The sequence below is a fragment of the Rousettus aegyptiacus genome, unplaced genomic scaffold (assembly GCF_014176215.1).
Source record: "Rousettus aegyptiacus isolate mRouAeg1 unplaced genomic scaffold, mRouAeg1.p scaffold_m13_p_2, whole genome shotgun sequence".
NCBI lineage: Eukaryota > Metazoa > Chordata > Mammalia > Chiroptera > Pteropodidae > Rousettus > Rousettus aegyptiacus.
Window position 1 is genome coordinate 17,056,912 of NW_023416295.1, and position 14,995 is coordinate 17,071,906.

At 33.3% G+C, this 14,995-nt stretch overlaps 1 protein-coding gene across 1 annotated transcript in view; it reads left to right on the top strand.

The window, feature by feature from the left end:
• ABCA12 (ATP binding cassette subfamily A member 12) overlaps window positions 1-14,995 on the top strand; it is a 156,119-nt gene that overhangs the window by 65,708 nt on the left and 75,416 nt on the right. The window contains exons 6-10 of the mRNA XM_016150022.2: window positions 764-949; window positions 1,319-1,497; window positions 6,688-6,800; window positions 11,250-11,322; window positions 14,543-14,661. Coding sequence (XP_016005508.2) covers window positions 764-949; window positions 1,319-1,497; window positions 6,688-6,800; window positions 11,250-11,322; window positions 14,543-14,661 — 670 coding nt within the window. The remainder of the gene's footprint in view (window positions 1-763; window positions 950-1,318; window positions 1,498-6,687; window positions 6,801-11,249; window positions 11,323-14,542; window positions 14,662-14,995) is intronic.

Sequence of the window (14,995 nt, forward strand, 5' to 3'; positions counted from 1 at the left end):
CTATTAAACATTATAACTAAATATAATTGGTTGTAAATATCTAAACAAGTTCATCATGGTGAATGTGATCAATATTATAGCTAAAAATAGTGCTACATCTGTGACTGGCCTGTACTATGAAATATATGGGAGTCTTATAATGATTCCATAATGAAAATGCTTTCCAATTATTGCTTTTGGTAATTATATATTTTTATGATTTTCACATATATGTTTTCCTTTCTTCTTCATATGCATAATTCTTAAATGAAGTAATCGCTTTACAAATGAAAACTAATCAAAGTTTGTCCATATCTCTAAATAAACACTGTTGGTCTTGAGAATAGACTCTTAAGCTCCTATGTTTTGGAAATCTTCCAAAGATCATTGCCAATTTCCCATGAAGTGTCACAGAATTAGGACACCTGAGTCTCTGCTGCTAAATGCCCTGGAAAAACTAAAGTTTTTATGCCTGAATATTCTTGTCAGGAAAGATCTGCTGCATTCTTGTTCTCTAGTCAGAGACAGGAAATGAGTCCAGTTAAATAAGTCATATGAAAATCATTTAAGACATAATAATGACAAGAATGACTACATTCACACATTCTCTAGGTGACTTTTCATGGGTAAATTTAGTGTCTTTTAGTGTTGTTTTAATAATTGTTGTAATGCAGGACCTTAAAATGACTGTTATAAAGATAAGTCAATTTCTTTGATGACTTGAATGCTTTAATATCTACATTTATTAACATCATTATGTCACTCTTCTCATGTACAATTTTAGCTGTTAAAGCAAAATTCAACTTCAGAAGATATACGAAGAGAGCTGTGTGAGAGATATCCAGAATATATTGCTGATTACACATTCTCTTGGACCACTCTAGGGAAAAATGTTTTTAACAAATTTTGCCTGTCCAACATGACCCTTATAGAGTCTTCTCTCCAAGAACTAACAAACCAGTTTTCTCAGGTGAGTGCAAATATTTTAATATGATCAAGATTTCATACGCAATAAAAGGAAATGTCTTGTTTTCATTTTTGTATTCACAAAGACTCAATGAGAGTCAAAAAGCAGGTCCATAGTCCACATGGACTGCAAAATGCCGACTGGAGTATTCGCTGACCTTTGGCATGGATTCATCACACACGATTCACACATAATGTCTAATTCTAAAGAATGTCTACTTTCCATTTAAATTTGCAGAATTGAAATGATGTCAATGTTGAACCAAAAATATTGCATTTTGGTTAATGTAGAAACATGTTTGTAGATGAAATATGACTTTGCTCTATAGTGATTGAAGACTCATTTTGTCCTGTTTGTGGTTTAATTTTTAAGATATCAAGGGATCCCAATAACCAGAAGACAGTATTTCTGGAAATGGTCAAAGTGCTGTCCTTCTTCTCACAAGTGCAAGAGCAGACGGCTGTGTGGCAGCTTCTCTCTAGTTTTCCAAATATGTTTCAGAATGATACGAAACTAAACAATATATTTGATGTTCTTCAAAATGCAAACAGGTAAGAAAATGTAAGAATTAAGTGGAACGTTACTATTCATTAAAAAGTCCTTTTTTAAAAATGTTACCTGTAAAGATCGTTGGTAGGTAGATAATTTAAATACAGAGCAGGTACTGTCAACACCTTATTGCAGATTTTAGCAATGAAGGGAAATGGTATTAATTAAGCAAAGAAGAAGCACACACTACGGTCATTAGGGTTATCAAAGTGTACATGAAGATTGTTAGCTGGTATCTTAGAGCTTCTGAGAAAGAGGTATATAGCAGGACCAATGGTAGATTGGAACATTGGCTCAGACTTATTCAGGGACAAAACCTCTGTGTATCTAGCATTTAAATTGCCCAAGAATAAACTATCTCATTGGGTTTTGATTGATATCATCCAATATTAAACAACCCTGTTGGTTTAAGTTTTGAAACAAGCCACCTCAAGGGGATTGGCCTCCCTCATGTCAGCCAGACTATAAATAATCTTTCAAAGTCTGAATTTTGGGTTGGCTTTATTTGACAAAATATTTAAAAATTGTTGCAAAAGAAACCCCTATCAAGACTGCTTTCCTCATAAAATGATCAGAGTGTGGCCAGCATTTAGACTTTAATGGACTGCTACTTAGGTTTTGACTGTCCTGTCTAGTTAATTTCAAAATGCACATTAAAAAAATCAACAACTAAATTAACAGCTATTCATTATTGAGTGCCCATTACATACCAGATACTTTTCTCGGCCCTTTACACATATCACATTAAATTCTACAACTAAACTATTATTTATTTTATAAATGAGGTAACAGAGAGTCATAAAAATTAAATATTTGATGATTATACAGCTAGGAGGATTTAAACTTGAGTTTTCTAACTCCAGAACCCAGGCTGCCTCTCTAATATATCATTAAAAATACAATATATTCCATCTCTAATGCCTGTAGCACCAGACAAAAGTGTCCTCATCTTTTTTGGAAAAGTTCCAAGAACTTATGTTTGTTTAAAGACCTTATAATAAGCCCTTATGTTGCTCCATAAATCTCATTTAATCTTCACAACAGTGCTTTGAGATTGAGACAACAGATATCCCCATTTTATAGAAGAGTAAACAAATCTTCATGGAAGTCAAATGACTTCCCCGAGTTTCTACAGTTAGTGACAAAGGCAAGACCTGAACTCAAGGAATCCGAATCTACCTCCTGTGTTCGTCCTACAATAGCATGTCATAAACTAATCAACGGAAGGAGTAATTTATCAGGAAGTTTGATTCTCCATATTTTTTCACATTTTAACACTTAGGGAAATTTTCGCTCACCCAGAATTTTGAAACTGGATCTTCTTTCTCCTTTTATATTGTCTTAGAAAGTAAATAGGTAAATAAATTGAAGGAGAGGAAGAATCATTGGAATTGTATAAGGTAGTAATGAAAAGATTCAAAATAATATTCGTACCACAGTGAGATGTCACTATACACTTATTTGAAGGAATTAAAATTTTGAAAGATGGACAACTCCAATTGTTGGAAAAATATACATCAAATAAAACTCTCATACATTGCAAGTTACAGTGTAAAATGATACAACCATTTTGGAAAACAATATGACACCTTCTGATGAAGTTAAAAGTAGACCAATATAATGTAGCATTTTACTTCTGGTTATTTACCCAAGAAAATGAAAACATATGCCAACATGAAGACTTATATGCTAATGTTTATAGTAGATTTATTCACAATAGCTAAAGATGGAGGTAGGGGGATAGATATCCAGAAACAGAATGGCGAAAAATTATAGTTTATTTATGCATTGAGACTTTACTCAAGAAGAAAAATAAACAAATTACTGAACCACACAACATAATAAGTCTTGTGAACACTATGTTGGCAAAAGAATCCAGATTAAAAAAAAAAAAAAAAAAAAGACCAAATATTGGATGTGATGATATTATATTTTAGTTATATGGAATTCTCAAATTGAAAAAATTAATTTATAGTGTTAGAAATCAGATCAGCACATCCTGGAACAACTGTTGGGAGCATGAAGATATTTTGGGGAGGTTATCAGAATGCTTTGTATCCTATTAGTATGGTGGTTACATGATTATATACATTTGTCAAAATGTGTTGAACTGTAACCTAAAATAGTTACATTGTTTTGTATGTGAATTATACCTCAATGAAATTTGGTTAAACACAACAAATAAAAAGCAAAAGTCCCACAAAACAATATTCAGTAGAACACAGAGCATCCAAAAAATGCATTAGGGTCGAAAACAAATAAATAAAAATACTTCAGGCATTATTTTGGTAGAGTAAATTACATAAAAAGGACATTGCACTGTGATTTTTTAAAATTCTCTTAATTTACTTGCATTGCTAATTTATAAACTTGTTCTTTCTAATATGCTAGCTCCTAGCTTCATATGAGTTTTGATTTAAGGAACTAAATTTTTAACTTTAACTCTAATTAATTTAAATTTCAAATACTGACACTTGCTTCAGTAAATGGTAAACCGTTTAGTATGTTTTGAACAATGTGAGTGTTTGAACTTATTTTATTGCCTGTAAAAGTAGCAAAATCTAAATATAGATTAAGTATCTTCAAAAAAAATTTTAGCATCTGAATCGTATTATTCCATAAGTGTAAAATACATGGTGAATTTTGAAGACTTAGTACAATAAAAGACCTAAAATATTTCATTAATAAATTTTATATTGATTAGATGTTGAAATAATAATTTTGGATGTTTGGGGTTAAATAAAAAATTATTAAAATTAATTTCCTTTTTAACATGACTACTAGAAAATTTTAAATTGAATGTTGGCTTGTATTACTTTTCTGTTAAAAAACCCTTTATAAACTTTTTTAAAAGTTAAATCTATTGTTATTAAACAGTATCATTAAAAGCCACCATTTCCTCACAAATGACAATATTTTATCACCAAATTATGGTTTCGTCAGTTTATCTCACTCTATGACCACCATAAAAATTTTTATCATTCCCTCCAACAATTTTTTTTCAAGTTGCAAGTTGTTTTATAGCTAAATCACCCAAACCAGATTATATAATGTTAAGGTTATGGCAGAAATTAACAAAAATGAGCAATCGCAAAAAATTTAGACGTGTATATGAAAAACATTTTCATGATTTTCACCATTTGTGAGGAAGATTTGAGATGTGACTCATGAAAACTCTTTTTAAAATTATTTTTATGAGGTAAATTGTTTGGGGTAACTTTCATTTTTATTTGATGAAAACAGGAAAAAAATCTATGAAGTAAAATAAAAATATCATGATCAATGATTTAAAGGATTTTAGAGAGGATGAGGGCCAGATATTACTATTAAGTGGTAAGTTATTAGAACAAGATGAATTAAGTCTACTGACATTTTATTAATGATATTAATAATAACAATATTGACAGTTTAATGAGATTGTCAGGTATTCAGTCTTTGAAGGTGTTAATTTGGGACAACACATCAGGGAAGTCAGACAGAGGCCAGGTTGGCAGAGATCTGTGACCGGAGACTGTTTAATTGGTTACAGTGGTCACCAGGATTTAGAATAAAACTAAAGTCTGAGAACCAGGAAATTATTGGGGCAAATATAAAAATGCCCGAGGTATCAACTGTTTATGCAGAGCAAAGACGAAAATATTATAGTCATGTCTCTATGCCAAACACAACAGCTGGCATGACAAGTTGACAATGCCTATGGGCTCGATTCAGAAATGTTCTGCCCTTCTCTCCACTCCCATGTTGGTGCAAAGTTTCTATGCCAGAGGAAAGGTGTAGTGTGGCAAGAACATAAACTTTGAAATTAGACAGAACCAGCGCTACTTAACTATTAACTGAATAAAATTGTGTAAGTTACTTAAATTTTTGAACTTTAGTTTTCCCATCTGCAAAATAGGCATGTAAAAAAGACTTTATGGAATTATTAGAGAACTAGATAAAATGATACTTGTATATACACATATATGTTTATGTATGCTTATATACATATACACCCATATCTACATGTATATCCTAATATTATACTAGATACTAGAGGAAACTCCAAATTTAGCACACTAAACACAGCCTTCACTCATATATAGGAAGCTAAAATTAAGATAATCTAAATATTAAAAATTCCAAAAATATTGTAGAGTACGATGAATGTATATGCATGCACTGTATCTATTGCTAGAGTGAGCCTTCAGTTGGCTAAGATATGTAGGGAAAATCTATTAGCTAATTTGTACTAAATTTAATATTACAATGGCAAGTTGTTAACAAAGCCTTTTGTTCTAGTTACTACTCATGTAAATTAAAGTATTGCCTCAGCTTACTCTTTTTAAAAAGTCCAGGCCAGAAAACCAGGCAGTGTACAAAAAAAAAAAAAAAAATCAATTATTTCCTCTGCATTTTTCATAGTATTTGTGAGATTCAGAAATATATGTACAATGCCAGCATTTTTTAATGTACTAATGACATAAAGGGGATTACATTTCTTAAGTAACTAATTGTGTTTTGGAAATATGGAATGAACTCAGGCATAAGTGAATTTGCTGACTGTCCATCTCCAATGCAGACTGCCCATCTTACTGGTAACATAATAATCCTGGGAAGACAGTGCCAGTTAGTCTGGATGTTAATTTTGAGCTACCCCTGGAGTAGTGCCTGTGGGCCACTTAAAGGATAGAATGCAGTCTTTAATTAGGGCAAGCTCCTCTTCGTTTTTTTTTTTTTTCCCAAAAACATTCCCATTTGTTTAGCAAAAGGTAAATATTTATCAAATGCTTAAATAATAATTATTCCTGAAACTGGATCTTTTATCTGGGCTTGATTTTTAATAAAAATATCCAAAATTTAATTTTCCTTTTAATTAAAAAAAAAAAATTGGTAACTTTTCATTGAAGTTGCTTTTCCTATCCACTTATTTTTAAGTCTTAATACAACTGATGTAAACTCTTACTCTCTTACTTTAAGGCCTTTGAGTCCCAAGGCTTTAGAGTCCTGGTACATGAAGCACTCTGCCTGATTCATGAGCATTTTGTTGAGATTTTGTGGATGAACAGACAAACAAGTAATTAAACAAAGAACATAGCATCTCGTCTTTCATAAGAATAATTTCCTATATTGTAGATATTTTCTCCTTGAATAACCTTTTGTTTCCATCTACAAACCTTGAAATGCAATCTGGTTTAATTGTTTTTCGACTCTAGTGCACTGCTGGCGGTGCAGAAGGTTTACCCACGTGTCGCAACTAACGAAGGTTTCAGAGCTCTTCATAAATCTGTTAAACATCTGCTGTACACGCTGAACTCCCCAGCTCAAGGTATCATATTTCCACCCTACTGTATTCAATTCCGTGTCACAAAGCCCACTAAAAAAATATAAATAGAGTGCAACCAAAGTAAATCATTTATGGATTGTATTATTCTTTGTTGAGGACATATGTTATAACGAAATCTGGACATCTAGCTAATCAAAGTGTGGAGAAAGAGAGAAATGGATGGAAAAGAGGCTGTTATTTCTATGGGTTTTATGTAGGTGAAACGATCTCTCTTAGCTTATAAAGCTCTGTTCATACTTGGTATAGAAAATAAGTATCAGAGGTAAACCTCAACAAAAATTTCTACCAGTACTTTGTGGAACAAAAGCCTATACTGAATTGCTGTATTTTTGCCCTCATGTCCAAATTTTAGCTTTTTTAATTGGAATGAATCTTTTATTGATAAAAATGTACCCTTCAACCAGCCATTTTGAAAATGCATGAAGGACTTCGACATGAATAGATTGGTATAAATCTACTGTCAAACCCAGTAAGACAAGCTAGTAAGTCAGAAAATATTACATTTGCATATGCAGAATAGCATCATATACCACACACATGGAAATACAAAATACAGACATACAGACATACAGAAAGAGATTTGGGGCTCTAAGGAAGAAATCTCTATTCTTTGAGTAAAATGTTTGGTTACCATTTTCCTTTCCTGCATGAGTTTAGAATTAGGCTTTTCCCACTGAATTTGTCAGCTTTTAAATATGTAGACTTTACTTGTGGATTACAAATAAGACTCCTGAGAGCATCAGGTCACAGGCCGATTGTTCATTATAAGGTCTTAAGTCATTAGTTTTCACATGAAAAGCAGGTTTGGAAAGGCTTTAAAGAATTCTTACTGGAGGGTGTAGAATACTCTTGGATACTAATTTCTGGTAGTCTAGAGCATTTTTTATATCTGCAATTGCAGAATTAATGACTAGCTTTCAAGATTGTTGTTAAATTCAACAGTCTTAAGAAACATAGGGGCGGGGTGGGGAAAGGTTTACTCTTTTAAAAAAGTCCAGGCCAGAAAACCAGACAGTGTACAAAACAAACATCAATTATTTCCTCTGCATTTTTTATTTGCATTTTGAAGACTCGAGAACTTCAAGTTTCTCCTTACTATTCTTTTTCATCTTCAGATTCACACCTTGTAATTATACAAGTAAAAGGATAAAGTTAAAAATATTTTTATAAATGACAAAAGCTTATCAGTGCTTTAGAAGCCAGAGAAGAAAGCAGAACTTCTTATTAACTGAGGCAGCAAGACATTTCTCCTGGTGAACAATATAACTCAGTTTTTTAATATTTAACGATGGCCATGTCTAATGTCTATGAATATGTTAATGATTTGGGCATGTATTAAAACATGTCATTGGAATGGTCAAGATGGCAAGGAAATATGTTTTGGTTTGAAAATTTGTTGTGTTTATATTTGTTTCTTTTTTTCCATTTCCTACTCTTGTGACTTCATCAGTCTGAGGAAATCAATGGAATACCATTAATGTCAATTACTAAAAATTATAACCCCAAGTTCCTACCTTCTTTGCGTAGAAATTTTCTGGTCCTTGAAAAATCCTTGTAGGAATTTCTGGAAATCTTTCAGTAAACCCAAACTTGTCATTAAAGGCTGAAGCAGTGACTCATTCAACAGCACAGGGTCTCTAGCCCCAAGCACAGCCTTCTGCCACATTGCCCGGGCCAACATCTGCTTAGCATTTGTGACACTGAGCAGTATTTGTGAAGTGGACATGTTTTTTCTCTTGTCTTTATATTCAATTAAGCTAAAGTGGGCAGTATCTTAGCAGAGATGCTCGAGTCCTTTCTAATATAGGACAAGATTGATACAGCTTTGAAAGTCTCACACCACTTATTCAAGGAAGTAAAAAAAAAAAGTAGTATTTTTTATGTCAATGATAAGTACTTTGTTATCTTAAATCCCTTTTATCATCCAAACAATCCTATGAAGTATAGTTATTATCCCGTTTTATAGACAAAGAAACTGAGGCAAAGGGAGAGTGGAAATGTTGCCTATGTTATAGATCAAGCAAGTATATAGAGGTTAAATACTGGGCCTGTCTATGCCCAAATCCAGGTTGCTTAAGCTGTTTGCTAGGTGAACTCACTCATATTTACTCTCTGGGATGCATGCACACTTGCTTCCAGGATATCTCATGCAAGTGCCTGACACCACCAGTGGATATCTCATGACAGTGCAACCCAGGATGGCTGCACTTTCAGCCACCGGTGGAGTCTGGTTCATCATGCCAGCTTCCTTCCCACACGATACATTTTTCCATGGTCAACCCCAAGTTCCTCTCCACACTCTGATTTCTACAACCTCCCCTACCCCATGTCTATTTCTGATTCGACCTCCATTATGAACGCACTTCAAGGCTTTTTTAGGAGCCTCCTCAGCAATCATGGAAACATGGAGATGGTAATAAACACAGGGGAAGAGGGTTGTCTGTTAACTTCCTGTCTTAAGAAATCTACTTCTCAGCTCTGCCTCAGCGAGAATCCTTGCTTTACAGTTTAGTATTTAGCATTTCCATTTATAAACATTGAGTTTTGAGAGCAAAGATTACCTTAGTGACTCATTGAAGTTTGCTCTTTGCCAAGTAGTAAATTACATGAAATTACATCTTTAACTAGAAAGCCATCCTGGCAAGAAGAGGGTATCTGTGTGCTAGATTTCTTTCTAGGTTTATGGACACCATTTTTAAATATACCTAATTCCATAAATTAAAAAAAGTAAAATCTCACTTTTTAAAGGTCTGTAATATTTCTTACTTCATTAAAATCTGTTTAATACAGTATTTCTTCCAATATACTTTATAGTCCAGAAGGAAAAGTGGCAAGAGGGAAAAGTTCCTATTAACATTTAGGATCGAGTCTGTCATTGACATGCATAAAGTTAATTTCTATTAGTTACTCATTTTAATAACTTGATGAGGAAGAGAAATTCCATACAATGTATTATATGAATGCTCTTGAACTTGCTTGGTATCACAAAGGAGTTCAAAGTGAGCAAGATTTGGTCTTCGAAAAATGATTTTATATACTTTTACATTGCGAAAGCATAAATCACAACAGAATCCTGTTCTTGATAGTTCTATATATGGATGTCAATAAATAATAAATATTGCCATTATAAATTAGGCTTATCTATTCTGCATATCTTTGTTCTTGGTCCTTTGTCTCAGTGATTCATTGCTATCATTAGAGCAATATTTAGCTGCACCTTGAGTAGAGCATGGGAAAACTGAAAAGCCACTCTGCCAGTTACTAGGGATGGTGCAAACGTTGTTCAAACATGACTGATGCAGAGATAGATAAGGAGGCCTTTAATTCTGTGATCCTCTTTACATACATGCTAATTTAAATAAACTAAATGTTCAGCACTATTAAGTATGGATCACTGCATAGTTTTGTGCTAGGACGTTTTTAGAAGCTTTTAAGACATACTAACTAGAGACAAAGGGAGAGCTATTAATGCTGGTAATAAAATTTCCTATTGAAAGAGATTAGGTCAATGTTAACAACGACAGCACTGAAAATGTACTGGATTATTTATAAGAATAAGTAGTGTCTGAAGAGAAAACTAAAATAAGTGATACTGTTTTCCTAAAGGGGTTGAAAAAAAGCATTAGATTTATGATGTTTTTATTTATGCAATAGCCATTTAAGGTATTTTCATTTTCAATTTTTCATGTGAATGCTGTTGCACATTTACTCTTTAACGATACAATGTTAAGCTGCAAGCTGAATCAGCAACCTATTTAACTTCCAGGGGCAATTCTCAATGTTGAATTGTATCTTCACATATGGTTTCCATTAGACCCAACTTAGTGATGACCTTCCACACTCCAGACCTTCATAATATTTGAGACTGCTCAAAACCGTTCTGTTAAAATGAGCCAATTTGCATTCACAGCTGTATTCAATTGAAATCAGGGGCTGCTTTTTGAAAGATGAAAAACATGGATTAGTGATGGCAGATGTTCCTAAGTTCTATACAACTGAAGGCAAAGAAAATGCAGTGATCCATGACTGAAATTGACTTCATTTGATTAACAAGTTGCACAGTAGTCAATCTGCATTATAATATTCGAGAGTCATCTGTGCATACAGGTCTTAGGATAAAATAATGTAGCATACAGGTCTTAGCATAAAATAATGTAATGATCTGATGCACGAAGAAAAAATTTGTTAGAAATGCATGTACTTGACCAATGGGTTTATTTCTATTAGTAGGCATCTACTCCCTGTAAATATCCTAAATGTTTCCAACAAAAAGAGCACAGAACTCACTTGTAAAATCTTTTGCAGAAACATTCTGCAGATTTTCTGCATTTTCTCCCCATTAATTTTAACCCGAAATGATTTCTGCTAAGAAAAATAAATCCTTTAAGCAAGTATGTTAAATATTTATCTATATAAATGTTATTACTTCAGGTGGCTCTGATAATACAACACATATGTGGCATGAAGACGGACAGTCGCTTTCCCCAAGCAGCCTGGCTGCACAGTGAGTCTTTCTCTGTTGGTTTGTTGGTTTGTTTCTAAACTGATAGGTAACTTGGCTAAAACAATCAAAACAATGCATAGACATTTATGTGTGTAAGACCATGAAATAGAAAATCAACTATTGACTGACCAAAGGACACAGTTGAATTGTAGTAAAGTTGAAACTTATTAGCACCTCTTTTTCCATTCTAAAATTGCATACTAGATCCAATGTGTCCTGCCTGGATTGGTTACCTGATGTCTATGAGGAAAATCTATCTGGAGTTCTAATTTCCATCTCTTTTAAGGTCTTTCATCATGTAAAATCTAGAAGTCTGCAATTTTTCACATTACTATTTATTCTGGTTTTTAAAAATTAAAGTATTTCTTATGACCAGTTGAGGTAATGTAGAAATTTGTTTCAGTAGTATTCAGTTAGCAAAACTGTTTACAGGTAGTTTAACTTGGACTCTTATTGGGGCATGTAAATATGTCACCCCAGAAATAGGCAGTGGAAACAACTGTAGTACTCTTGGCTTCTAAGGGCCATTAATGTAGGCAGTTCCCTGTAGTAACTGAAGTAATTATCACAGGCAACACAAGCAGCGATGCAAACTGTCACCTGTAGAAGTGAATTGAAATAAACTCCTAGAATTCAAGGCAAATTTAGAGACTAGATAACCTGGTATATAAAGGTCATTTAGACCTGATAAATTATACTATTGAAATTATTTGACTTTTGTCCCAAAGGATACATTTTTATGCTAATGGAATTTGTACACATAAAACCAATAGTAGAACTTATTTTCAGCCATTCGTTTCTTTGTCTGCAATAGAGTCTATGCAGCTGTTTGTAAACTTTCTATTACTTAATGAGAAATTCTACAGCTCTGGGTAATTCTAGGCAACATCCTTTCATAAACAACCTCCTCCTATTTCTGCTCCCACTGTTTTTCTGCTCTAAGGTGGCTGAATTAGGTGCTACTCCCAGAGCAATGGAGCAGCCTTGGGACATTTCCCCCTAGCCTGGATGTGGTCTTCCAAGTTGTCAGCTCTTTTAAACACATTCCCTACATAGCTATCAAAAATAATTTGAAAAGAAAAGAAGAAAAGAAAACCTTTGAACTGAGATAACTGGATGCTTATTGCTGAAGCCAGGTATCTCTATCAGAGCCTTGGGGCATCTATAGCATCAATAATGGTAGTGCTTCAGACCTGCAAATTCCACAGCAAGCTAGTTAGTTGCTGACAACTAGCTGACAGTTTATTAGGAAGAATTCGACACTTTAAAGATGGTTCTTGTTGAGAGTGATAAAACTAAGAGATTTCTTATCTTTGGACTTCTTTCTATCCCCACTTTAAAATTAGCACAAAGTGATGATATTTGGCATAAGATTTAAAAAAATCTTCAGTCCAGAATTTTCTAAGGAAATTTGCTCAAAAATATTTTCCACTTATAGCCTTCTCCCTCCTCATTATTTCTGTTCTAAGGTTATCATTTTTATTATTTTTGTGCGTGTGTGCCTCTGTACACACTCATGCATGCACACATCCATAACCTCTCCTTTTATTGTAAGCATTCTTGGGCAATAGATACAATTATATATTTAAAAAATACATAAATTAAACAGTTTGAAGGAATAATTGGATGTTTATGCCAAAACAGTGGCACATAGATATAGAATCTTAATTTGGGGGGTATATTAAAATCTAATCTCAAGAATGTTCTGTATGAAACTAAGAATGGCTTAAATGATATTTCAAGGACATTTCTAGCCTAAAATGCTTCTATTTTAAACTTGAAATTTTACCATAAAAATCTATTTTAAACTTGAAATTTTACCATGAGAATCACTCATGCCACTCTATCTGAAAGGTTAGTCCAACATTTTGCTATTGAGCACTGCCCCAAGATGGAAATGGCTCTATGCTATAATAACTATGACAGAAAGAAAGACAAACACAAGAGAAGGGCAATATTGGGAAGAGAGTCTCTAGTCAAAGAAATGCCCCAGCAAAAGCGAGATGGTTTGGGAATTGTAGCTATTTTCTTTTTTTTTTTTTTTTTATGAAGCTATGAACCGTGTTAAAATAAGGATCAGCCATCCAACCAATTAGCTGTCCCGACTGCCAAGTTAGAGACTTCTTGACGTAGATTTTTGCTTATTTATTTATTTTATTTTATTGAAGTTGCTTAAGGACCTAGTATCACTCGCCCACATCAAAACAGCCTGGGACTTTTCAAATGTTAATGTAAACACTTTCCTATGTGTTCAACAGCCAGGCCAAGATAACTAACTCTCTTCTATTAGCATTTGAAAATCTCAGTTAAATATCTGACAAAACTAGTTAATTTGTGTATTGTACAGTTTGATTCAAAGTAGATGGTCCCCAAATCAGTCATTGACATTTATTCTATATCTACAATGATAAAATTCAACAGTAGGTATTAAAGGAAGAAGTTTGAAAATAGAGAAATGGCCTTACAGTTGATGTGACAGGGCATGCAAAACACACACATTTTTTTACCTCACATATGTATGCCTCAAATAACCTTAGGCTATGTCCTCACATGCTAATCGATTTAAAAAGAAACCATGAAGTGGTTAATTTGAGAACACTGAATTGGTTTTTTTTTTTTTTAAAAAAAGGAACTTACAGCGTTAAATTGGATGTCATTATTTCTTTTTAATCACAGTGAAATAAATTTAAATTTAGAGAATGTTATAGGTGTAGAGGATCTAGCAGATCATCCACCTACCTCTCATTTGATAACAAAAGAAACCGAAGCCCAGAGGGAGTTTGCCAGAAATAGAGGAAAAGAAAATAAAAGAAGAGAAAAGAAAAACATGCAAGACTTGCAGGATGTACTTATACAAAAAAATTATTTATTGTTTACCTGAAATTCAAATTTAGCTGGGAGTTCTGTATTTTGTCAGGCACGATTTGCCCAGTGATTTTTTTCTTTACATAAATGTGCCGAAAAATGATCTTAATATCACTTATGATTAGATATTAAATTAAGTATAACTATAACTCCCATGGAAAACATAAGTACCCAGCGACCCCAACATCATGCTGCCATTGTGTAGCTGGCCTGGCTGATGAAAGATGTCCTACTCTAGCGTTTCAAGACTAAAGCCAACCCATGCAAACAACCAGGAAGTCAAATGATCTCAGCAAAAATGGCTTTGCTTTATTTTTATATGATTTAATTTACATATTCTTTTCTAATTCTACAGGCTCCTAATACTGGAAAACTTTGAAGATGCCCTCTTAAATATCTCGGCAGATAGTCCTTATATTCCTTACTTGGCATGTATAAGAAATGTCACTGACCATTTGGCCAAGGGATCACAAGGTAATACTCTTCTTAATAGTCAAAATGCTGCTCATGGTTTCTAATTCTGTTCTAAAATAATAAGTCTTTTAAGATATCTCTTTCAAATGCTTCAACTTAATAATATATCCAAAAGTCATAAATAAAAAAGAAAGTTTAAAAGTCTTACTTTCCATATGTCTTGGTTTCAGTTTGGTGGCTTGATATAAGAAGGGAATATGTGATCATATTATTATATTATTACTTCTCTTGCTGTTGCTAGTACCACCTGGCTACCTGGATAAACCTTAATGTATAATGGCCATATAATGGATAATGTCCTAACTGCCACCTGGAAAACTTTCCAAAGGTCTAC